The following is a 27,161-nucleotide window of genomic DNA, read 5'->3' on the forward strand; positions in this document are numbered from 1 at the left end:
CTACACAAGAGGAGATACTAAGGGGAGAAGAATTCAAATAGTCTAGTTAAGAGAAGAATTAAGAGATGATGTATCTTCAGGGGAACAACAGGAATGAACTGGGATAGCTCAGTGGTTTGAGCATTGGCCTGCTAAACCCAGCGTTGTGAGCTCAATCCTTGAGGGGGCCATTTGGGGATTTAATTGGGAATTGGTCTTGCTCTGAGCAGGGGGTTGGACTAGATGATCTTCTGAGGTCGCTTCCAACTCTATGATTCTAACTAAGGTAATTATTATGCCTGCTATTCTGTAGCCCCTGGCCTTCCATAGTCTATTGGTTTCTGGTCCCTCCTATGGTTTATGGTGAAAATCAAAAAAACTGACAAGTAAATCTGAGTTATTCTCAGCTCCATTTCCCATTATGCCTACAGACAATCAAAGAATGTGTGTGTGTGTAGGTAGAGTGGCATCTTTTCACACATGTAGTGGCCAGCATCTGATTTCTCGATGCCTCAAGCATTGGGTGTTCCTAAGGGAAGAGGAGCCACTCCCTGCATTCATTCCTGACCGTGGTGCCAAACAGTCCTGAAGAACTGGGAGATGGATCCTTCCACTACTGAACCTAACCCCTGCACTCTCTCATCCTTCAACTTGACCACAGGGCCTTGAAGAAACTTCTGCAAAGAAGAGAAACAGCCCCAACCATGGCATACACTCAAAGAGACTGAGAAATGGGACCTCCCAATATCAAACCTCATCCTCACAATCTCCGTCCTTCCAGACCACAAGGACCAATCACTTTCACTTGTGGGGAGAAGCCAGGACAACTGCAATACTTGGGAGGAGGAGCCAGGATACCTGACACCTCCACCCAGCACAGGAAAAGGAGCAGACAAATTCCCTGAATCCCCAGAATCCCCTGTGCCCTGCCCCTCTCAAAGGGAGAGGAGCCAGGATTGGTTCCCCCTAGGAACTACCACAACACAACCTGTCCTTCAGCCCAGAAGAAGAGAAACCATGAGTTCCTGCCCCATCAGTAAATATTTTAAATACAAATATAAATTCTACTTTTTTTTGGTTAGATGATTTTGGCAAGTATGAATTAGGCCTAGTCTCAGATGACAATAAGACAAGGAGGAGCGACAGCCTCAAAATAAGAAAAGTGAGTTTTGGCTAGATACAGTAACAGTGAAAGATCTTTTTGGGCCCCCACTCTGCTAAAGTGTAGAGTGACTCTTACTGCTACCACGATGGTGATAAGGTGGTGTGGTGACAGTGATGGACTACAGTAAAACTCATTCCAGTAATGACAGCAAAGTAAGGATTTCCCCTGCAGTTAGTTAACCCATCAGTAGACAGGGATGCATTAAACATAAATTTAAACCATATTTCAACGGCAAACATATTGACACCCATCTTAGCAATTATAAAACAAAATTAAAGCCTCAAGCCTTTCAATCTCATAGTTCTACAAATGTGGTTTCTGAGCAGGCTGGTCATCCTGGAGGGCAAGCTATGTAAGGGAAAACAAACATGCAGTTTTTTGCATTGCTTTTTTGACATGTTGGTTAGATCAATGAACAATACTTCTTCCACTTTTAAGGATTAGAAATTAAATGAAGGGAAATCCAGACAGGAGAAAGCTGTCACTCATAAGAGAGAGCAGCATCCTTCAGCCCCTGCCAAAGCTGAGAGCTCTGGTTTACAACAAAAATGTATTTAAAGTTTCCCTTTGTTCTGGTTAAGTAACTTGTTGCACAAAAGCCTTTGCATATCCCTATCCATTTCTAGAATAACTTTTAGTACAGTCCACTGTATGGAGAATAGCTCGCAAGCCAATACAGGGCAGACAATAGCAATAATTGGTTTAAATCAGACTATTTCCTGCTTTTCTTCTTATTTAACAAATGAAAGCATAGATATGGTTTGTAATTGTATACTATGAGAACATAAATTAACATAGGCAAGCTACCTTGATCCAAGGTGTCTTCCATTTCTTGGAATCTCACTCTTCTCTTTGGATTTCTCTGCTGGATTTGAGCAGGTGTCTTTCCTTCACTGTCATCTCTCTTCTTTAGGATGGACACCAGTCCCTCAGCTGGGGCAACCTATGAGAGTTTATAAGAATCATTTGGCACAGACTGACAATACAGACTGTGTTAGAAATTCAGACACGAAAGCCACTTAGTGATGGCTGTAAGGGGAGAAGGGAATGAGAAACAGCAGAGAAACAGTTTCCCCTTGTTTATTTTCTTGTAATGCTGCTGCATTTATGAAATTATTTCTTCACAAGTACATCTCGAAATAGATAGGTCAACTGCAGTGCTAAATTGCAGTATCATTCCTTTTCCTGCTGCGTAAGAGGAGAAAACTTCTCTTTAATTGTTCTCTCTGTTAAGTATCCACAGATCTATTCTCTTGGATCATGTATCATGTTGTAGATTCTATTAGTTCCTATGTAGCCTAAGGCCTTGAATTCATGATGGATGGGAACAGTGATGAATATGGGTCTTCACTACCATCAGCGAACAATACATTTACTTTCTTTTTCTAAGGTCAGTAACCCTGCACAGACCATGACAAACCACTCTTGGAAATTACACTGCTTGATTCATTGCCCAACATTGTGACTCTAAGGCACCACACCTGGCTTCCCTGGGAGGCGACAGACTAGTCTGGGGGCACAACATACAACAGAGGAACTGCAGGGGGAGGGAAAGCTGCATGACATCCACTTCTAGTTTCTCACTGTAACAAACTCTGGGTAAAACAGCAGGCAGCAACTCAAAGGTCCCTGCTCTATTGGCATCCCCATAATGCAGCTGGCCCTGGGAACACTCACATAAAACAGTGCTCTGGGCAGCAGGTCACTACCCAAAGTTTTTCCATTCTCTTCCTGCAGCAATCAGGTCAGCTGCAAGAACACATATTGTCTACCCCAACACAGCCAACAAAGGATGTCACCGCCACCCCAAGCGGCATGTAACTTTTTGGTGAGAGCAGAAATAGAGAGGGGAAGCAGGGAGGAAGTAGCAAAAACCAAGAGAGGGGGCAGGGAAGAGAGACTGAAAATTAAAATATACTTGGAGGGTTAAAAAGAGTATAAAGATGACTTGATAGAGAAAACAGAGAGCTAAAAGGAGACACAGTGGCAAATGAATTAGGAGATGGCATGATGAGACACAGAGAGGTGCTGGAGCACCCAGCTACTGACAGAGTGGTGGGCATGGAAGGTCTCTAGCCAAAAACGCTGGGAACCTAGGTTTTATTGCCTATATTTCGTTCCAGAGACTTTAACATCCCCTTGGTTGAAGGACCCATTTTTCTCAGCTTGCAAGAGCTCTGTTCCCTTGTGTCTGTCTAGTGATGGATGTAAAGTTGGCTTCAAAAGTTCAATAAACTTCTTTCAAGAGGTAGGATGCTTTTCTTCCTTGTATGATTTGTATGTAAATGAGTCTTCCATAGTTTCTGATTCCATCAGGTTTAATTTTCATAGGAGACAGGCAGCTAGCTATGACATACCCTGCTGTCTGGGCAGACTGTATAGCCTAATATCAATGAGTATCCATAATTCCTCATTTAGTGTTAGTACATACATTTCACAATGATATTAATCACTGGTTTCTCATCTGAGTTCTACTGAGGTAAAAGGAGACTGGCCAGCATCTCTAAATAGGGGTGTTTGTAAACTTTTTAAAGTTTTAGATTTCAGCCATCTCAACAACAAAGCCTTCCCAATAACAAGAACAGATCTGGTATCTAGTTTTTAACAGTGGAGTTCCCTATATATTCCATTTTATGTTGTTTTCTATGCTGTATGATTGCCCTTGCAAATAAGTTAGTAAATGCTGTAATCAGATTGCTGTTTGAATGCAACATATTTTAGGATATGTCCTCCCAATTTAATACAATAGGGAATGTCTATTACTTATTCATAGATTATAAGGCCAGAAGGAACAGGGACCTCTATGGTCATCTAGTCTGACCTTCTGCATAACACAGGTCATAGAACTTCCCTGAATTAATTCTTGCTGTAAGTCCAATAGCTGTGGTTGAATGAGAGCATCTTTTTAGAAAAAACATCCAATCTTAATTTAAAAGGTGTCAATGATGGTGAATCCACCACAACCCTTAGTGAATTCTTACAATAGTTAATTACATTCACTGTTAAAAATTAGCACCATATTTCCAATCTGAATTTGTCTAGCTTCAACTTCCAGCTATTGGACCTTGTTATACTAGACTGAGGAGCCCATTATAATTTTTTTATTACCCATATATGTACTTATAGACTGTAATCAAATCACCCCTTCACTTTCTTTTTGTTAAACTGAATAGATTGAGCGCCTTGAGTTTATCATTAAAACATTTTTTCCAATCCTTTAATCACTCTTGTGGCTCCTCGCTGAACCCTCTCCAATTTATCAATGTCTTTCTTGAACTGTGGACACAAGAACTGGACACAATATCCCAGTAATAGCAGCACCAAAGCCAAATACCAATTACATAATTCTGGAGATTCCCCTATTTACACATCCAAGCATCACATTAGCCCTTTTAGCTGCAGGGGAACATAGTGAGTTCATGCTCAGCTCACTTTCCACCATAACCCTAAGCCTTCTTTCAGAGTCACTGCTTCCCAAGATAGAATCTGCCATCCAGTACGACCAGCATTCTTTGTTCCGAGATGCAAGACCTCACATTTGCCCAAATGTTGGTGCTGATCTCATAAGATGGGCCCACAGAAGAACACTTCAAAAGCACACCCTGGAGCACAGGAAAACTAATGTCTTATTCTAACAGAAACCAGACAGATGGTACCACTGTCGTGCAGCACTGGATGTTCAGGCTGCAGCACCTGGTAAGTGTTAAACAGACATGTATCAAAATGTTTGAGAAAGAATCTGAGACCGCATAATAGAAAATAATTGAAAATACTGTTCCTTTAAAAAACAAAAAGCAAGCAATTTTCTTTTATATACCAAACAAACTAAATTATTTGTGCATACATAGGAGCAGAAGAGACTAGGCAGAGAGAGCCCAACAGAACAAAAGTAGGAAAAAGTTTGGCTTCTCAACTCAAAACAAGAACGTTGCAGAATAAAGATATCAAATATGCATTCACTGGTTGATGCAATGACCAAGCAATTTTTGTTTGGCAAGATTAGATAAGGTCATGAGTTTTTCATAGAAGGCATATTCAAGGTAAGTAAATGGACAGAGGATGACCACAGTATCTGATATATTTGTGGCAGAGCGCCAGATCTTGCATGCAAGATACTGAACACTCAGAGCATCAGGCTCTTAAAGTTCAAGTGGCAATAATTTTCATAATGGTAGCATGATACAGTCCCACTGAAGAAATGTAGTAACAACAGTGATGTAAGAAATGGTACAGAACAATTAGTTGGACATGGTGCTTATTCACAGGCCACCTTCCTGGTCTAAAGATAGAATCCATGAGACCAAGTAAAGTTTCTGAAATTTGATTTCTTCAAAATGAATTTGAAATGTTTAGAAAAAATGGCCGATGACAAACTACAATGGAGATTCAATACAACTTTCTGAAGGAATTTCAGACTAGTATGTAGGTCCATTTTTATCCTGTGTATAAAACAGTGTAAGGTAGGAAAAGTCAGAGCATATTAGTGATGCTCAAGTGCTGATGTGGAATTAACTACTTCTTCTGGCTTCACCTGGATCTAGTCAACCTCCAGAATGGAGTTGAGTATATACAGAGATTCCCATTAATACACAAGAGGCTAAGTTATCTAAATATAGAGAAGGTATTTAGGGCCATGGCTTTTTAGAAAAATTAGAATCTATTGATAAAATGTGTTTATCTTTAGTTCTACTCATATTTTTGTAGAGACCAAATATTAAGCTCTAAATAATAAGCTGTTTCAATATGAAAGTAACATGATCATTTACAACCAAAGTAGACAATAGTATTTACAATAAAAAGAATTCACATATATAATTGCATTAACACAACTGACTACTTCTGGTTAAACAGTAACATATTAAGAGGGTAAAAGGGTACCTACTCTGGGCAGTTAGAGGCAGAAACATACCTCTGCCTTCCAAATTACTATTTTTCAAAATAGAAGCACCAAAGAATGCAGGCTTTAACTGGCTTCTTAATTTGAGTGTTACTACAACTAGAGATGTTCTTTAGTAAGAGTACAGTGTGATGTATTGAGGACTGTGTTGGAATTGCAAGTTATCACGTTAAGAGTGTGAGAGTAGAGGGTGGGAGGGCGGATGTTTCCTTCTCCTGCTTGCAGCCTAAAGTGTTCTGTAGCAAAGCACAGGAGACAGTCCTAAAAAGACAGCTTAAAGCAAGGCGGGGTTAATTGTGCCTTGCTGCCTTAAGGAGCAGCCTGTATTCTCTTCCTCTGTTTTTGGGTTCTTGCATGAACTAGGAGAAGAAAAAAGGAAACGTTTCCAAGTAAGAGAATAGCTAGATGGTGCACAAAACTGTTGTATGAGTAGTAATGTAAATGCATATATGAAAATTTGCTTAGTGTGTTAGTGTCATCACTATCTGATAAACATGATCACAATTACACAAAAAGAAAAGATCTTCCATAAAATGGTACTCAACTGAGTTTTAGACAAAAGCTTTTAAAAAGTTAGTTTATAACGTAAGAGGATGCAACTATAACAGTGTTCAGATTTGCTGGATGTCAGACTTGCACATTTGAGACATCTCTATAAATCCAACATCAAAATGGCATGGGCAGTAGCACACATTCCCTGTGATCCAGGTGTTGATAGTAACAGTCAACTTTTTAAACACTGCAACTGAGTTTTCAGGATCATATGGCAAATGTGAGACTCTACTAGTTGACTGACCGACTATGCTTTAGCAAACTTCTAGGATACATAAAGAACATAATATTTTTCACAAATTAAAACATAGAGCAATAGACAACACGACTGTGTGAGAATATTCACAATGAATCAAACTAAAATAAGATTTAAGCACTAGTGTCTGTTCACAAAGCCCTTCTTTAAAACACCTACCATATTTTCCTATTACTACATAATCCTTTTTAGCAAGAACACAAACTACTTAAAACTGTGCAGATACTACAATGACGAGCAGTACAAAAAACCCCTATATATAAAAATTAAGTTGTAAGTATATATTATGCATAAAACAGAAGTATGCACAACAACTGTCCCCTATTGCAGAAGGGATAGTCATGATATTTTAGTAAAGTATTTTAAGTTTTCCATGCTGCCCTTTGGCTATTGAATTTCAATTGAGTTAGAAGGTGTGCCTCAATTTTTCCTCCCCAAATGTTCCTATTTATAGTTTTCATATGTTGGCAGTTATGCCCATGCTGGAAATTAACAGGACTTAAAAATAGAAAATGTATTTAGACATGCCCATTTCTGTCCTGACATCATCTTTACTTAAGAAGAAAAACATCTATCCCCCCATTAAGTCTGAGTGAAATTTTACTAGTACTTTTATACCTGCTCTGTAAATTAGAAGGAGTTAGTAAAAACTGATTTGTTACTCTGAAAATTAGCAGGAGTTATCTGCATACATTTAGGTTACAGATGAGGAGGGTGCGTTAGATATACACTTCTACCCTGATATAACGTGACCCGATATAACACGAATTCAGATATAACGCAGTAAAGCAGCACTCCGGGGGGCGGGGCTGCGCACTTCGGTGGATCAAAGCAAGTTCGATATAATGCAGTTGCACCTATAACGCAGTAAGATTTTTTGGCTCACGAGGACAACGTTATATTGGCATAGAGGTGTATATGAAATCAGATTTGCTACTGAACCAAATATATCTTTCATCTACTAATGAGGGACAAGACCTAACATATTTATAATTGTCAGTCTCAATTTCACAGAAAATGTGGATTCAAAACTCAACATTCCAGGCTACTTTTATGGCTTTGGCCTGCTGTAATACTCGGTGTAATCTAATCAAATTAGCAGAGGATATGACAACATGCTGGCACTCTACAGAAATGATAAGAATAGTACAAACACAGAAAACAAGTGGTCTGTTTCACAATTTCTGTTTCTTAAATAACCTCACAATGCAGAGCTACATATTGCACAAATGTATACTCTAATCAGACAGATCAGAGACAGAGACACTCCAAAGAGCTGTGTTTAAAAGGAGAGGCTGATGGCATAATCCAGTAGGCACTGCACCAATAATGTCATTTCGTATTTTCAGTGACTTAACTAGTAAAAGATAATGATTAAGCTTGGCTCTCTCAGCTACTGGCAATATTTTATAACCATTAGCTAGCCAAACAATTGTTGCATTGAGACAAACTTAAGTACAAAAAAGGTGCATTTGTACACACTTCAGAAGCATGCAGTTTAAAAACCACATTCAAATATTGTTGAAAGGATAAAGTTAAACTCTGAGTATCAAAAGGAAATGAGCATCAAAGTAAACCCCACACCCTGATTGTTACTTAGGGGCTTAAGCTATTATCTTTAATGAAACAACAGGAACAATTAACAAAGCACATTAAAACCCAGCAAACACAGTGAGAAAAAAAAAAAAGAGTCTACATTGGTTATATACTAGATGAATGTTATTTGACCCAGCTGAACTGGAAGTAATTGTCTAAAATCAGCTCATCATAATAATTTACCAGCCCAGGCACAAAAACTACTCACACTTCCTCACCATGATAAAATGAAGGGTGGGCAGAAAATGATAGTTTGCTCATCTATCTGGGGGTAAAATGAATTTGCTTTAGGAAACTAGAATGTTTGACACCTGAATGTGTTGCTATAATTGTATTGCTTGTGATAAAGAGGATCAATGGCTCCTGTTCAACTGCATAAGGAGCAGGTTAGTTGTCACTAGCAGTGTCTTGTTAACTGGTTCAGGTTGTACCTTTGTGAAGGAAGTCTTGCTACTCTGAGTTTCACTCATTGCCCTGCCTGCCTATTGTTATATGGACTGAGTTTCAGGTTTTAGTTCTAATATATAAAGGACTAAAATAGACTGAATCCCATGCATCTTAGGCTTTCAACACCCTATATACCATCTTCCCCATTAAGAAAAGTGAGGGAGGCCTTTCAGTCTTGCAGCAGTAGAACTGCTAATGTCTTTATCTCCGAAGTTACAGTCGTTGGGATCTATTAACCCTCTGACCTAATAAGTGCCATGGATCTAGATTTTTTTTTTGTTTTTAAACAAAAAGACACACAGACACAAGCACACAGGCATAAAGCCCTTTCTTCTTGGTGAGGAGAAATCTCTTCTGTCTGATGCCAGGATTTAGTTTTAAATATGTTATTTGCTTTTAAAACTTAGCTAGTATTTGTAATTTATATTTTAATTATTTGTTTTGCAAGTCACCTACAAAGCTATGGCTCCTAGGCACCATACAAACAGAATCTATTATTATAATGGAATTAACATATCCAATATCACTTTGTCCAGACTGCCGTCTGTATCTACCAAATCTATCCGTACTCTCAACTGAAAATTGCTCATTGCAGATGTTTATACCCTCTCTTTTCTTCTTTTATTAAGTAATAAAAGGTTATTTGCACTTTATCTAGAAAGCCACTCAAGAAGTGGAACTATCCTACAGGAACACACAGTTTCAGTCAACTAAAATAATTTTAATTTACTTTTCTATTGTACCTCTCATCCTGGAGGATCCCAAAGCATTTTACAAACTATTTATATGCAGATCACTTACTCGCCATTGAAATGGGATGGAATGAAAGAGTCACACTGCACCAAATGTTTTCCACAATAATTTTTAGGTGGGGAATTTGCAGGTAGCTTTTTCAGTAATGACTGCAGGAGGAATTTAGATAGATAGATAGAAAGTAATTAACTGAATTGGATTTGACCAGGATACTGCAGTTAACATTGTCTGGCTGGCATGGACCACAGTGTTGAAATCTAGGGCTTGCACCACTGTGACTACTTCTGTGTTACATAAAGGGCTCCCAGCAAAAGAAGGCCCTACATAAAACAGAAGTTGAAATGTTAAAACTTTTTTTAAACTTTAGGTTATATAATCAACAATAGATGACCTTGACATGACTATGTGACTGAATTCACTCTCAGGGCTCTGCTGGCCTTAACACATCTTTTGACCCAAGTTTTTACCATTACTATGGAGGATACCAACAAAGGCCCATGAGTGAATTGCAGTCTTTGGGGCCATCTATTAACCTATAGCTATTGTTGTTTTGTAACTCATTCTTTGTTAAATGTTTTAGTAGCTTTTGCTCTTTTCTGCAATGCGTAAGACTGAATGGAAACTGTCTACAATAAAGAAAAATGCTGAGGGTAGTGGACTTTACAAATCAACACAAGGATAACACGCTGGCTGAAAAAGAAGATCGCAAATCAAGACTGCTAGGCACTTAAAAGCAAGTGCTAATGAAATTACTTTCCTTTCCACCCTATTGGTATCAGCATTTGGTACAGAATTCAAAACACCTAATTTCTTACTCACAGAGTTAATTTCTTCCCAAATATTATCATAGATTTTATTATACACAGATTTTGTGGACACACCACTTGGGTCCAGCTCTGAAAATGGGGACTTGTACCTTGAAAACTTAAGAAAAACGATTTAAACTAATGTACTAATGCCACTCTTAGTCTGTCTATTGGGATCATTCACAGCATATGCAGAGATAATTTTGACAGAAGTTTTGCGAGGACCTTTAATGGAGATCTAGTCAAAAGGGCCCAGAGCATTCACAAATGCTTTGGTTTAAAAACAGAAAACTGTTGTAATTTATCTATGATGCTTACCTCTTAACCAGTTACATGACAGAAGTCTATCATTTTAGTTTTATTCAATATATACATTATTTTAAAAAATGCATTAATCAGTAAGTGTGTGACAAACTGCCAAATGCGAAACTACATAGTTAAGCTATTAGCAGTTTCATTCTGAAATGGACCAAAGCTCTTTTGATATATTAGCAACAAATACACAAGACATGAATTTTAAACTTCAAAAAGGAGCTACTGGGTAGGTTCACTAGCTGCTGTTTATATTATATTTAGATGCCATCTAACCATTCTTTTCTAAGAAACTCAGATGGTCACTCGGGCTTCAGTACATAGCAGTACAGGTCCTGATCCTACCAATGTTTACACATGTGGACAATTTTACGTACAGGAATAGTTCCACTGAACTCCAACCTACAGGATAAGGGCTATATGCAACAATAAGGAATCTCTGGACCTTGTTGGTAGAGATGGGGACACAATTGATCTCTGTTTAATGGCCCTAATATCATGCAAAGAATCTGGCCACTCAAACAGGAAGAGTATAATGTAAACATAGACCTTACAAATCAAATTGCATCTGCTTACATCATGTGAGAGTCTGACCCTTTAACAATAGATGAAATGATGACTGAGTAGTACCTTTAATTCTGTCCGATTGTGGTTACAATCTGTTCAACTGCTCTTGTCAATTCTTGATCTTTTCAGAAATAGTAGGAAGCTGACCTGAGAAGAGGGCTTCAACCTCTGAAATCTCTGAAACCTCTACCAGCTGACAGTCTTCCAGAGCCCAAGTTCGGTGAACTTCAAGGCCCTTTGTTAGGCTATATATTCGTTCCAACTTTTGTCGGCCTAGTAGGGTCTTTAAGATTTATTGTGTTTTTGCTTGGAAAGACCAACATTTAGCAATTTTTTTACATTTATTGTGAGGTTCCCAAGTCCTCAGAAAAAGGCCACCATGTATAAATGCCTGAAATAAAAGTAGAAACTCTCCATTTTATTTTTATAATTAGTATTTGAATTCAGACTTAGAATGTAATAGGAGGGTACTGCGTGAAGTAATTATCTGATCCAAATATAGAGGTAATAAAAAAACCCTCTTTACTATAAATATTACAAGAAAATGCATGTATGCTTTTTATGTACATATAATGATTTTTTATGTTCAATAATTTATTTAAATCTAAGCAATAGTGTTACTAGACTCAGACAATAATACCAAATAGATACAAACCATATGGTTGGGTAAGTCTATGCAACTTATTTTGAAATAATAATTATTTCCCATTTCCTTTCCAACTAATATGTGTTGTTTTATTCCTGTTGAGACTTGCTCCATGATCAATTTTACTCTGATCAGATTGACCTATCCAGTATTTTGTAGTCCACTATAGGTAGGGCCCTACCAAATTCACTGTTCATTTTGGTCAATTTCATGGTCATAGGATTTTAAAAATTGTACATTTCATGATTTCAGCTATTTAAATCTGAAATTTCAAGATGTTGTAATTGTAGGGGTCCTGATCCAAAAAGGAGTTGTGTGGGGAGGGAGGGGTCGCAAGGTTATTGTAAGGGGGAGGGTTGCGGTACTGCTACCTTTACTTCTGTGCTGTTGCTGCTAGTGGCGCTGCCTTCAGAGATGAGCAGCTGGAGAGTGGCGGCTGCTGGCTGGTGCTCAGCTCTGAAGGCAGAGCCGCTGCCAACAGCAGCACAGAAGTAAGGATGGCATGGTATGCCATGGGAAGCTGCCTTCAGAGCTGAGCGCCTGGCCAACAGACACCACTCTCCAATCGCCCAGTTCTGAAGGCAGCACAAAAGTAAAGGTGGCAATACCATAATCTCCTGTAAAATAATCTTGCGACCCTCCTGCAACTCCCTTTTGGGCCATGACCCCCAATTTGAAAAATGCTGGTCTCCCTGTGAAATCGGTACAGTATAGGATAAAAGCACACAAAAGACCAGATTTCACGGTCCGTGATGTGTTTTTCATGGCCGTGAATTTGATAGGATTAATGAAATGGTTTTCTTTTTCCATTCTCACTGTGAAATTTATGCAAGGATTTTTGCTTTCTAAATATAACACACGGAAATGCTAATTCATTTTCCAAGTATTTGCTTCCCAGAATATCATGTCAATACACACTACGCATACTTTTTGCAAAGGTTTCATGACAACAGTGGGAGAAATTACATATTGACTGCAAAGATCAGATGACTTGTCAAAATGTTAATGATATCTTAATTTAAATTCTTTTTAACAGTACTTCTAATAAAAAATCAAATTATTAATTATTTGTACTAAAGGAAATTAACAATAGAAACAAATTAAGGGGCTGATTTCTCAGAAGTGCCAAGCACTTGGGAGATTCTTTTCTCTTCCACTGAATTTGCGGGTTCTTAGCACTTTCGAAAATTAAGCCCTAAAATAACATGAAGTGGCAAGATTAACTAGAAAAAAAAACCACACAAGGAAACTGAATACAGATGAGCTATACTGTCCTTAACTCACCCTGCTTAGTCTAACAAATGCAGGCATCTCAGAACAGTGCAAGATCTTGCATACTACACACTGTAACTTTTTTGAGATTAACTCCCCTCGCCTTTTCCACCCGATTTATACCTCACAAGCTCAGGTCTCCTGCAAAGGATGACTGGAAAAAGACTCTCCTTGGAGCAAACCAACATTGCTTCTTATTTGGCAAGAGAGAATTTGTTACTGAGTTATGTAAGGTACTCTCTTCTGCCACAGCACTTAAAGCCCTGGGAGCAGAATGAAACCAGGAATCAAGCAAGAGTTCCCATAAGAAAGCAATACCATCAGTTAACTGGGCCAGCACAGGTCTAGCTTTGGTGAAGAAACTGGGTAAAAAAATTAAATTGTTAGCAGTTTAAACATACTTGGTCTAACTGCTATAAAATTTATTTAGGACTCCCTTCTATATTAAAATAAATGCTTTAGCTGTGTAGCTCAATATATTGAATTTCCAGAAGGTACCCAACACTGAGGGATGATATTTAAGGGGCTCTTCTATATATCCACGGGGGTTGGACTGGACTATCTGTAAGGTATAATTTACAAATTTTCCAAGGCAGTCTCAGTTTATGCAGAGTTTTGCACATGCAAATCAGCAGAATAGTTAGTTCAATGATGCGTGCAAATTATGGTGTTTACATGTGCAAATTCAGGCCCTGATTTGGCGGACATCTGACCAACATGCATAATGTTATGCATGTGTGTGCTACTTATTGAATCCAAAGAGCTGAGGTCAGCCAACTATATGAACGTGGCTCAGCCCGGGTACCTAGTGAGCTTCCTGATTTCATGCAGGAGGCACTGGAGGAGTGCAGGGTGCTCAATCTTGGAGCAGCAGTAAGGAGACCTTTGGGGCAAATGCTATACTGTACTGACAACTCTTGTGATTTTATCATGCATCTCACAATAGAGAAGATAGATGATCCAGTAGTTAGGGCATTAGCCTGGAACTTGGGAGTCCAGCACTCAATTCTCTGGTCTGCCACAAGCTTCCTGGGTGGCCTTGGTCTCTTAGTCTATGTTCCCCATTGTAAAACTGAGTTTATAGCACTTTCCTACACTTTAAAGATTGTGAGACACTCAGATACTACATTAATGCAGGCCTTTCTCAAAACCCCAGCTGCTGGAATTGCATGATTATGTGAGAATATTAGCTTTTATTAAAAAAAAAAAGTTTCTAGCCTTCATGGTAGTAGACAAAAGCCTGAAAACATAAACTAAGTATACCCGGAAGACAAACAAACAAAAAAGAATCCTAAGTATTATTTTTAAACATCTCAGGATTTTGGAGGCCCGAGTCATGATTTTTGAACGCATAGGGATGGCCAATACTACATGCTATCCCAGGCCTTTCACCTGCACATGCATAAACATAACGGCTGAGGAAATCTCTGCTTAATCCCTAACATCCTACATTCCTGTAATGGGGCTCAAAGGAATTAGGGCAGAATTTTGCCTTCTATTTTTAAGTATTTTAGAAGACCTTTTGATCTTTAGAATTGTTGATACTCATTATGGGCCATACTAGCACAGCACTAATGGTTCCATTGACCAAACCCTGAGGCTCCTAATTACTTTTGTTTGAACAACAGAATTGACAGAGGTTAGGAAAATAAAAAGTACATAAATAAAATATGTCAGGGCAGATTTCTTCCTGTCTTAGTTTCCCTGTTCTTATTTAAAAACACATAAAGAGATGTATAAAAAAGTGTTACACAGCACATTATATAGGTAATTCCCCTCTCTTCTGTTACTCACCTGTGGGGATGGGCAGTGAAAAACAAGCTTTACTCTATCAATGAATAAGAATGATTAACATTCAATTAAAGGAAGACAACTTACATCACCTGCCATTTACTGTGCAACTTCTTTATATAAAATTACAAGGGAAGAAATTATTATGATTGCTCAGCACTCCTAATACCTCTGTGTATAATATAAAATAATAATGGTAAGAATATTTCATGTCGATACAGAGTAAGAGTCTGATTTTCAGAGGTGCTGAGACCCCAACAACTCCCACGGACTTCTGTGGGAACTGTGGATGCTAAGTATCTCTGAAAAACACAATCAGGCTGTAAATCAATTCAGAGGAAGAATAAAAACAAATAATTAAGTTTTCATATTAAAACTAAGGAAGTGATGTGTAGGGATACATATGTAACACACATTTTAAAGCAGGCTAAATGTTTAAGATTATAATAAATTCAATAAATTTTTTTTTATAGTTTTTAGTTTTCCCAGTGTTTACCTCTGCAATCTCTATCCTTTTTGCAAGTTCATCGAGCGAAGAAAAGCTGTCATCTAATAATAAAGCTTCTGTTGAAATGTATGATGCTTGTTCCAGTGGAATATCTGGGAGAGTTTCAGAGTCCTCTTGGTTTTCTAAATTTGCAAGGGATTCTTCAGTGTCTTTTATGCTACCATTTAAGAATCTGCCAAAAAAATCTTCCGGTTCGTCATTATTTACCTCCTCCTCCTGCTGCCTTGCCATCTCCTGCAGTCCCTTGAATACTTTTGGATGTGCAGGACTGATATGTTCAGGTGTGTTGTTACTTCCATAACACATGTTTTCACAAATGTTTGATGCAGTTCTGTCCTGTGGGCATTTTCCATCCTCATCTAAACCAGGCTTCTGCTGCTGCTGGTTTAATGCACTATTTCCTAGCTGGCTTCTGGCAGTCTCAGGAGAGCATGCACGGTGTTTTGATCTGAGAACATTTCTTTCAGCTTGCACATTTTCATCTTTAGAAATCAAATCAGAAGGGATATAATCAGCGTCCGCTAAAACTAAGGTGTCTACCATTGGCGCACCAGAGAGTTCCACTCCAGGCTGCTTAGCCACGTCTTCTATTTTAGCCACATCCTTAGAGAACTGCCTCTCTCTCGGCTGCAAACTGTTATCTTTACCAGCATCCCCAGATGATAAACAGTCAGAACAAGGCCTGCCCACTGTCCCTATAGACTGGGTGTGTGGCTCCAGTGTTGATTCAGCACTGCAGTGCTGCTCCTCCATGTGGTCCTTCCCTGCAGCTACTTGAAAACTTGCTGCTTCTGTAAGCCTATCAGTTTTACTATCACACAGGGAGCTCTCACTCATCTGTCTCTCTGTGTGCTGGTTTTCTTTTCTTGGTCCAGTGCCAGGCCGAGTTTCAGTATCTAAATGCAACAGGAAGACAGTTCCAGCATTTTAAAATGATTCAAAACATCAGTAGTGTGTCAAAAGAGCATACTATGACATGATAACACAGCACACAAATGTTTCAGAATAAATTCCCCTCTAGTGCAGATAGTGCTGCTCTAGTTAGTAGAAAACATAAAATACCCAGAATAAATCATAAATAAGACCCCAATTCAGCAAAGCACTTAAGTGACGGTTTAAAGTTAAGAACATGCGTATTTTGCTGAAAAGGGATGGGATTACTCACATGCTTAAAGTAAAGAATATTCTTAAGTGTCTCAAGGAATAAAGGCCTAATTTCCCCCTCAAACATATTTCATGCAAGGAACTACATGTACATTATTCCAAGATTTCTAGAAGAAAGAGTGGAGAGGGAAGAGGGATATGATGTCATAACTACAGAAGAATTTTTTTTCCTGATTCCACTGCAATGGGTAACTCAGATACACTAGTATTACTGTTATCTATAATTCATACAATTCACTGAGGTATGTAGGTGCATTTTTTAAAAAGCCTAAAATCACAAGAATTGAAATGTATTTTACATGTGGTCCTTTGTCTTTAATATTTAACTATTTCCTTAAGTTAATGCAAAGTAAAGTAAAATATTTGATTACAATATTCATAGATAATAAATTACACAGCTAAAATTGCTTTTATGGACTTATTTGTGGGTAGCCAGTATGGGTTATAAATTAAAAAAAAAATACAATTTGAATTTAGCTTATGTTTGGTTTCAGATATTTTCAATATAAATTACCGGGGGAAGAGTGATCTCTGTTTACTGAGCTGTTATGGAACTTTATTTTAATGAGAAGTGAGAATAATAATACACAAATACTGTGAATTCAAAAAAGTTTAGAGTTACACTCATTTTTGGTTAGGAAATGTTGGTTAATTATTTATTGGTAGGTTTAAGAACTTATAATTCAATAATTATTTATTTCGAACAAAGTAGGAATTTAAGAAATAGTACATTCAGTGCCAATACAATATGTTCAAGTAGTGGAAGACCAAAAAGCTAGTCTGAGTTGTGCCTAAAACTATTAGATATGGGCCTTAACTGAAACCTCAAATCCAACCTTCTTCCTCCTCCCTGCCAGTTTTGGGGAGAGAAAAAGGGAGTGCCTGAGATTCAAATGACAAAGCAATCTCTATTCAACAGACTTTTTTTATTACGTTTATACAGAGCCACCTAGAACAACATTATTATGGAAGTTACTGTAATAATAAATAATAATAACAATACACAACAAATTCCTACCACAAAATCTACGTAATTGAATTTTTGGTTCAGAGTCAAAACCAGAAGGGTCTATGGATCAGGTTGATGGAAGAAATTTCAAGCAGCCCCAGAAATTTCCACCATTTCCTGCTGAAGTGTCACAAGATTCTTAAACCATTCAATCTGAATCCACGCTAGCTATGGATTTTGAGTCAAACCTGAACCCTAGTGTAAACCTGCACTAGAACAGAGCACTGCTTTCTCTGCTCAGCTCTCAAATATTTGAAACAGGGTTGAATTTCACTGTCTTAAAGCAAGGAAAGATTATCTTTTAAAACTTGATGAAATATTAGCTGAAAATGAAAAGTACGGTTAGAAATTATATGAAAGACCACGCAGCCTCCTTGAGGATGAATAAAAATCAGAACGTTAATAGATGGAAGGGATACACAGAAGCTAAATTATATAGGATAGAAAGAAGAAATGGGTATGAGAGAGAGAGAAAGTGTGTTTTGAAAATAAGGCACAAAGGACAAGACAGTTGAGGGGTTTGTAATGGGATACTGAGCTCTACATGTATAGTTCACCAGTTCAAATACAGCCCAGACTGTCAGTAGCAAGATTTTGTTACCATCTGTCAATTTTTCCCAGTTGATATGGCCATATTACAACAGGCACCTTTGTTGGCAAGTAGGAACACCAAAGACTAAATGGACTTGGAAATTAAATCAGCCTCTTTACCATGCAGGATAGTCCCTTGAGGTCATGGTTGAAACAGACAGACATGTCTGTGTGAGGAAGCTTACACTGTGTGTCTATCCGGTAACTGTACTAAAGATAGAGGACTTCAATGTCCAGTGCTGTCAGTCTTTTTATGACTATTAAGGCCTATATTTTCAAGAGTGACTAGTGATTTTGGGTGGCTCATTTTTCTGAGAGAGCGTCCAATTCAAGTTATTCTAAAAAGCAGCTGATTTTCTGAAGTGATGAGAACCTGCTCTCTAAAAATCAGGCTCCTTTAAAGGTATCATGTCAGATAACCAAAAATTAGAACTAAATTCACTTATAGAAGCAAAAACTCAGTCTAGAAAAATAGTATTCTGTACATAAGAAAGTAAGAAATGCTTCTAGCATTATGAGGCATAAACAGAGACCCAGGAAAGTGAGATCTTATGATCACCTTTAATGTTCATGTAAAATTTTGGGAAGTTTTTTTGTGGCTTCCATAAGAATATTTAACATTTTTTGTTTGGACAACTCACACACCTTTTAGCTTACTGGCCTGTAATTGCCAGGATCACCTCTGGAGCCTTTTTTAAAATTGGCATCACATTAGCTATCCTCCAGTCATTTGGTACAGAAGCTGATTTAAATGACAGATTACAGATGACAGTTAGTAGTCCTGCAATTTCATATTTGAGTTTCTTCAGAACTCTTGGGTGAATACCATCTGGGCCTGGCAATTTATCACTGTTTAATTCAGAGGTGGCCAACCTGCGCCTGAGAAGGAGCCAGAATTTACCAATGTACATTGCCAAAGAGCCACAGTGATAAATCAGCAGCCCCTCATCAGCTCTCTCCCCCCTCCATCCTTCCCAGTGCCTCCCACCTACCGTCAGCCTTGCCAATCAGTACCTCCCTCTCCCTCCCCACACCTCCCAATCAGCTGTTTCGTGGCATTCAAGAGGCTCGGGGGAGGAGGGGGAAGGAGCAAGGGCACGGCAGGCTCAAGGGAGGAGGCGGGAAGGGGTGGAGTGGGGGCAGGGCCTGGGGCAGAGCCAGAGGTTAAGCAGTGAGCACCTCTCAGCACAATGGAAATTTGGCACCCGTAGCTCCAGCCCTGGAGTCGGTGCCTATACAAAGTCGCATATTAACTTCTGAAGAGCCGCATGTGGCTCCGGAGCCACAGGTTGGCCACCCTTGGTTTAGTTTATCAATTTGTTCCACAACCTCCTCTAATGACACCTTAATCTGGAACAGTTTCTCAGATTTGTCACCTAAAAAGAATGGCTCAGATTTGGGAATCTCTCTCACATACTCAACCGTGAAGACTGATGCAAAGAATTCATGTAGTTTCTCCGCAATAGCCTTATCGTCCATGAGTGCTCTTTTATCATCTCAGTCATTCAGTGGCAACACTGGTTGTTTAGCAAGCTTCCTGCTTCTGATGTACTTAAAATTTTTTTGCTATTACTTTCTGAGTCTTTGGCTAGCTGTTCTTCAAAAATTCTTTTTTGGCCTTCCTAATTATATTTTTACACTTCTTTTGCCAGAGTTTATGCTCCTTTCTACTTTCCTCATTAGGATTTAACTTCCACTTTTTAAAGCATGCCTTTTTGCCTCTCACTTCTTCTTTTACATTGTTGTTTAGCCATGGTGGCTTTCTTTTGGTTCTCTTGCTATGTTTTGTAATTTGGGGGTCTACATTTAAGTTGAGCCTCTATTATGTGTCTTTAAAAAGTTTCCATGCAGGTTGCAGGGATTTTACTTTTGGTGCTGTACCTTTTAATTTCTGTTTAACTAACCTCCTCATTTTTGTGTAGTTCCCCTTTCTGAAATTAAATGCTACAGTGTTGGGCCACTGTGGTGTTTTCCACGCATGTTTTGCACGACTCTGCAGTTCTGCCTGTCTAACTGGCCCTGCGCATGGAACTGGAAGATTTCAGAGAATGCTACCATGGAGCTCCTGGAGTCCAATCTCTTACCTCCAGGACCTCTCTCCTATCCTCCCCTATGTCATTGGTACCTACATGTACCATGACCACCGGCTCCTCCCTAGAACTACACATAAGTCTATCTAGAAGTCTTGAGAGATCTGCAATCTTCACACCAGGCAAGAAAGTCACCATGGGTTTCTCATGGTCATCGCAAACCCAGCTATCTATGTTTCCAATGATCAAATTGCCCATTACCAATACCTGTCTTTTCTAATAACTGGAGTTCCCTCCCAATGGAGAGGTATCCTCAGTGCAAGAGGATACCATATCATCATCTGGAAGGACAGTCCCAACTATGGGATCGTTTCCTTCCGCTCCAGTTAGATGCTCTCCTTCCCTAAGATTTTCATCCTCCTCAACAGCACAGAAGCTGTCAGACCGGGGTTGGGACCACTCTACTGTGTCGCGGAAAGTCTCATCTATGTACCTCTGTCTCCCTTAGCTCCTCCAGCTCAGCCACCCTAGCCTCCAAAGCCCGTACACAGTCTCTGAGGGCTAGGAGCCACTTGATCGAATGCACACATATGCCACCTGCCCACAGGGCAGGTAATCATACATGCTGCATTGGGTGCAATAAACAGTTTGTAAAATATTTTACTAAATTCCTTATTCATTATTTCGTTCAAGAGAGTTTGCACACAAGACAAATATGCAGGGTTCTGGCCATCTCAAATTACAACAGGAAAGTATTAAGACTTTCAGACAGGTGCTGAAAGAATGAATAGATACAGTATGTGCTCCAACTTTACTGTTTTAAGAGCAATACATAGGTTTAGAGGCCCTGATTCATTCAGCTGGCAGAAATCAAGTTCCAGGACCCTGGCAGCAGAAACTGTATGAGTGGAAGGGGTTACAGCAGCACAAGCTGTAAAACAGGCGAGTCTATACATCCCCCAGTATCCTCAGTCAGTTGGGTTCTTATAGAGGCCTGGCTGGAGTTTAAAGCTGCTTTCCTAGGAAGAATCTTGAGGGGAGAACAATGGCAAATCCTCCTTGGGGCCAGCTGTCTTCAAAGGCACAAATTGCATTCCCTTGCGCATGCAATGGATGAATCCAGCCAAGTGTGATTTCGATTAATGAAGAAGTGGCATTTTCTTTGAAGGATGCTACCACAGTATATATTCTACCTACATTACATAACTAAGGTTTTATATATGTACACAGACAACACTCACATGCCTCCATTCCCCACTCTATACATGGTAGGTAAGTGGAGTCTTTGGGCTTGTCTAAGAGAAACTGTTGTAAAATAAGCTAGGGTCTGAAAATAAAGCACAATAGCTATTCCACACTCTCTCTCCATGTGGATACACTTATTCCACACTAAAGCCTTGTGAACACTGGTAGTGGCAGGTATGGTACACGTAGCTACAAGTTACAGTGAAAAGCAGGCTGAACCCATGCTATGGTGGATGGCAGTGAAAGGCTCCAGCAGGTGGGCTGGAAGTGGGGAAAAGCTTAGGCAATTTCCTGCTACTGGAGCCTTTCCCCACTGCCTACCCCTGCAAAAGTCCTTTTGCACTGTCAGAGCCTTTCCTTGCAACAGGGAAAAGGCTCCGGCAGTGAAGAGCTGGTGGAAGCTTCCTCCTGGAAAGGCTCCAGCAGTTGGGAGCTGCTGGAGCCGTTCCCTGTTGCCTTTCCCCTGCCAGAGATTTTCCCATGGTAGGAAAAGGCTGCAAGCAGTCGGACACTACACTACGAAAAACAGCAGTGTAGATGGGGGAGGCACTGCTTGGGCATATAGAAAAAGGTGTAGGTTACACGCCCCTAAGGTTCTGGTGTGTCTACTCTACTTACATAATCCATGCCTCACCATCTACAGTGCTATTTATACCCATGCTGTGGGGGCGGGGGCATGCAGTATATGTACTCTACATGCTACTATAAGTGTACAAATAGCCTAAACAAATAGCGTAAAAGAGTGCCTTTATACTGTTAGCTTAATCCACTTTGGAAAAGAGCCTTAATGAGTTTATAAATGACCAAATTAATGGCTTGTCTACTTAGGAAATGGCTCAGAATAGCTATTGTAGAATTGCTATTCCACAATAGATTCCAATGTGGACACGCTAATTCCATACAATGTAGCTTAATCCACTTCATCTCGAATGTCCCCATGGGGCACTATTCTACAATAGCTATTCCGGGCCATTTCCCCTTGTAGACAACCTCTTAATTTGGCTATTTATACTCTCACAAAGGCTCTCTTCAAATCCCTTGGAAGTTTCCCTCTCCTTTCTTACTACCATAGTCACATTCTTGCCTCTAAAAGCCAAGTGAGCAGAGACAGCCAACTAACAGATGAGACAAAAGTGGCTTTTTAGTTTCCCATCTCTCTCCATGCTATTTAAAAAATGTGATAGGCTTTATTCTAGCAAATATATTTATATTAATTTTATCTTTCCTCCCCCACCCACACATAATTCTCTTCTTTATGGCTGCAGAAGAACATGCTTCCCCCTGCTGCTGACATGCCTGAATTGTGGGAGGCAACAATAGCTGATTGGGGCCTGGTCTACACTACGCGTTTAAACCAATTTTAGCAGTGTTAAACCCGTCCACACAACGAGGCCCTTTATATCGATATAAAGGGCTCTTTAAACCGGTTTCTGTACTCCTCCCCGATGAGAGGAGTAGCAGTGAAATCGGTATTACCACATCGGATTAGGGTTAGTGTGGCCGCAAATCGACGGTATTGGCCTCCGGGCGATATCCCACAGTGCACCATTGTGACCGCTCTGGACAGCGATCTGAACACGGATGCACTGGCCAGGTAGACAGGAAAAGCCCCGCAAACTTTTGAATTTCATTTCCTGTTTGCCCAGCGTGGAGCTCTGATCAGCACAGGTGGCCATGCAGACCCAAATCCAAAAAGAGCTCCAGCATGGACCGTGCAGGAGATACTGGATCTGATCACTGTATGGGGAGGCAAATCTGTTCTATCAGAGCTCTGTTCCAGAAGACGAAATGCCAAAGCATTTGAAAAAATCTCCAGACAGAGGCCACAGCAGGGACTCAGCACAGCGCTGTGTGACAAGCGTAATGGAAAGCCAAAGAATCAAAAGGACGCTCATAGAGGGAGGGAGGGGTTACTGAGGACTCCAGCTATCCCGCAGTCTCTGAAAAGCATTTGCATTCTTGGCTGAGCTCCAAATGCCTGTAGGGTCAAACACATTGTCCGGGGTGGTTCAGGGTATAGCTCATCAATTTACCTCCCCTCCGTGAAAGAAAAGGGAAAAAAATCGTTTATTGCCTTTTTTTATGTCACCCTATGTCTACTGCATGCTGCTGGTAGACGCGATGCTGCGGCACGTGAGAGCAGCACCCTCTCCCCTCTCCTCCCCTCCCCGGTGGCAGACGGTACAATATGACTGCTATCCACCGTCATCATCAGCCCGTGAGTGCTCCTGGCTGGCCTCAGGTGAGGTTGGCTGGGGGCGCCTGGGTAAAAATAGGAATGACTCCCGGTCATTCCCGGTAGATGGTACAGAACGGCTGATAACCGTCTTCATCATAGCAACTTGGGGCTGAGCTCCATCAGCCCTCCCCCTTTTCGTGTCTAAAGAAAAGTTTCTGTACTGCCTGGACTATCATAGCAGCGGGATGCTGGGCTCCTCGCCCCCGCCACCCTTTAATGTCCTGCCTGGACTATCATAGCAGCTGGAGGCTTCCTCCCTCTCATTTTATCTCACTAAAAAGTCCGTGTTGCTTATTCCTGCATTCTTTATTACTTCATCACACAAATGGGGGGGACACTGCAACGGTAGCCCAGGAGGGTTGGGGGAGCAGGGAAGCAACGGGTGGGGTTGTTGCAGGGGCACCCCCTAGAATGGCATGCAGCTCATCATTTCTGTGGGACGTGACACGGAGCGACTGTGCTCTCTGGTACATTGGTTCTCTAGCACACTTGCCCCATATTCTAGGCAGGACTGACTCTATTTTTAGATACAACATAAAGGAGGGAATGACCCAGGGAGTCATTCCCATTTTTGTCTTTGTGGCCCCAGCCAACCTCAGCCAGGGGCACCCATGACAGCAGCAGACGGTACAGAACGACTGATAACCGTCATCTCATCGCCAATTTACAACGGCATGGCAGACGGTACAGAACAACTGGTAACCGTCTTTGCTATCTTGCAAAGGCAAATGAATGCTGCTGTGTAGCGCTGCAGTACCGCCTCTGTCAGCCGCATCCAGTACACATACACTGACAGTGACAAAAGACAAAACGGGCTCCATGGTTGCCATGCTATGGCGTCTGCCAGGGCAATCCAGGGAAAAAGGGCGCGAAATGATTGTCTGCCGTTGCTTTCACGGAGGAAGGAATGAGTGACGACATTTACCCAGAATCACCCATGTCATAAACAGATAGTTAAGGGTTAATATGTCTCTTTTACCTGTAAAGGGTTAGCAAACAGGGAACCAAAAAAACACCTGACCAGAGGACCAATCAAGAAACACGATACTTTCAAATCTCAGTGGAGGGAAGCCTTTGTTTGTAGTTTTGGGTTTTGCTTTGTTCTCTCTAGGCTCTGAGAGTGACCACAAATACCTACAGGCTCTCTAATCTTCTGTTCCAATTTTGTAAGTACAAAAGTAGAAAGACAGTTTAGTCTTTTTTAATTGTTTTTATATTTGCAACTGTGTATCTGGCTGGTAGAGTTTTAATGTGTATTTGGGTAAAAGTATTTTAAATTGTATTTCTGCTGGAGAAAGCTTTCTTTCTATTGTCTATAAGCTGAAAGACCCTGTAATATTTACCATATAAATTACAAAGATAACTTGTACTTTTTTTCCTTCTTTTTATTAAAAGTTTTGCTTTTTAAGACCTGTTTGATTTTTCCCCCAGTTGAGGCTCAAGGGAATTGAGTCTGTACTCACCAGGGAATTGGTGGGGAGAAGGGAAGGATAAATTTCCTCTTTGTGTTAGATTCACGGAGCTTGAATCTGTATTGCCCCTAGGTGAGGGGAAGGAGGAAGGGCTAAGGGGGAATCCCTTTGTTTAGATTCACAGAGCTTGAATCTGTCTCTCTCTCCTAGTGTACCCAGGGTGGGAAGAGCTGGGAGGAAGAAAGGAGGGGGAAGGGAAATGGTTTATTCCCCTTTGTTGTGAGACTCAGGGAATCTGGGTCTTGGGGTCCCCAGGGAAGGTTTTGGGGGAGACCAGAGTCTATCAGGCGCTCTACCTAAGTCCTGATTGGTGGCAGCATATCAGATCTAAGCTGGTAATTAAGCTTAGGAAAAGTCATGCTAGTACCCATATTTTGGACGCTAAGGTTCAGATCTGGGAATTATACTATGACAACCCGCGACACTGTTTTTGCACCATCATGCATTGGGATCTCAAACCACAATTCCAATGGGCAGGGGAGACTGCGGGAACTATGGGATAGCTACCGACAGTGCAATGCTCCGGAAATCGACGCTAGCCTCGGTACATGGACGCACACCGCCGAATTAATGTGCTTTGTGTGGCCGCGTGCACTCGACTTTATACAATCTGTTTTACAAAACCAGTTTATGTAAAATCAGAATAATCCCGTAGTGTAGACATATCCTGGGATAGACTTTTATTAAAAGTCACTCTCCTCCTAAAGAGATCTGCCAGTGTGAGGGCCAAGGACACATATCCACTGCTTCCCAAAGAAATGTACCAGCCTGGGGGGTGGGGAGGAAGTTACATAAATACTCTTCACAGTATTGCCAACCTCAGCATTCAAAAATCATTAGTCAGGCCCTTCAAAATCATGAGATTTTTAAACAACTATCACAGCTTGTCTGGAACGTTTTTGATGGCACAGTTTTCCAGTGGAAACACAATTTTGTCAAAATGTAAATATTTTGAGGGAACATGTCAATTTTCACAAAATTTCAGAGGGAATAAAGTATAAATAAATTGTTTTGACCATTATTTCATTTTATTTGTTTTGATTTTTATATTACTATAAATTTTTATATACAAATATTTTATATTTTACATTATAAAGTTTTGACATTATCAAAGAAAACATTTTGATGGGTCTGAATTGAAATTTTTCAGAATTTCTGTTCTGCAGGAAATTTTTGCCTTGCATTCTAATTCAGAAAAAAAAGCAAATTTAGAAATGTCAGAATTTCCTGTGGAACAGAAATTCTGTTTTCCAACCAGCAATAAAAATAACAAAATTTTGGATTCTTTTGGGTTTCTGAACCTTCAGGCTGCAGTCGCTTCATGTTTTTAAGCTTTTCTTTGAAACCATAAGGGTTATAAACTAACTTAAAAAAACAGAAGGCAATTGGACATTTTCATGCAATCTCCTGATTTCAGGAAGTGGAGTTGTAAGAAATATACCAACCATTACAAGACTCATGATAAAATTACGATAGCTGACAGCACTTTTTTCAGCCTTGTGAATGAGCTTTGATGCCACAGTGGTGGATGTGCTATAAGAACCCAAACAAAAGATAACTATGTGTGGGTGGTGGCAGTGATAGCACTGTGGAATGGAAGGAGAAGAGACCTGTAGTGTGTAGAGAAGCAGTGATCCCCTGCCACCATCATCTCCTAGCTTCTGAGCCCCACCCCAAAATCTCTTGGATGATGGCAGCTGCCTCTGGAGAGAGAAACACACTGAATTTAGACCACTTTAACTCTCATCATCTACCTCAGGAACATGCAAAAATCTTTGCTCATAGCGAGGAAAGATGTACTAGGGTGAAACAGCTTAGAAACTATCTTCCTTCTCCACTCCCATGCAATTACACTATGTGGGCA

General features: G+C 40.1%; 1 protein-coding gene across 2 annotated transcripts in view; it reads right to left on the minus strand.

The window, feature by feature from the left end:
- Positions 1 to 27,161, minus strand: part of CNST (consortin, connexin sorting protein) — a 110,729-nt gene that overhangs the window by 8,225 nt on the left and 75,343 nt on the right. For both annotated transcript variants that reach the window (XM_050950386.1, XM_050950387.1), the window contains exons 11-12: positions 15,536 to 16,443; positions 1,952 to 2,087 (exon numbers count right to left, since the gene is read on the minus strand). In XM_050950386.1, the coding sequence (XP_050806343.1) occupies positions 1,952 to 2,087; positions 15,536 to 16,443 (1,044 nt within the window). The remainder of the gene's footprint in view (positions 1 to 1,951; positions 2,088 to 15,535; positions 16,444 to 27,161) is intronic.

This window comes from Gopherus flavomarginatus, chromosome 4 (assembly GCF_025201925.1).
Source record: "Gopherus flavomarginatus isolate rGopFla2 chromosome 4, rGopFla2.mat.asm, whole genome shotgun sequence".
NCBI classification, from domain to species: Eukaryota; Metazoa; Chordata; order Testudines; family Testudinidae; genus Gopherus; species Gopherus flavomarginatus.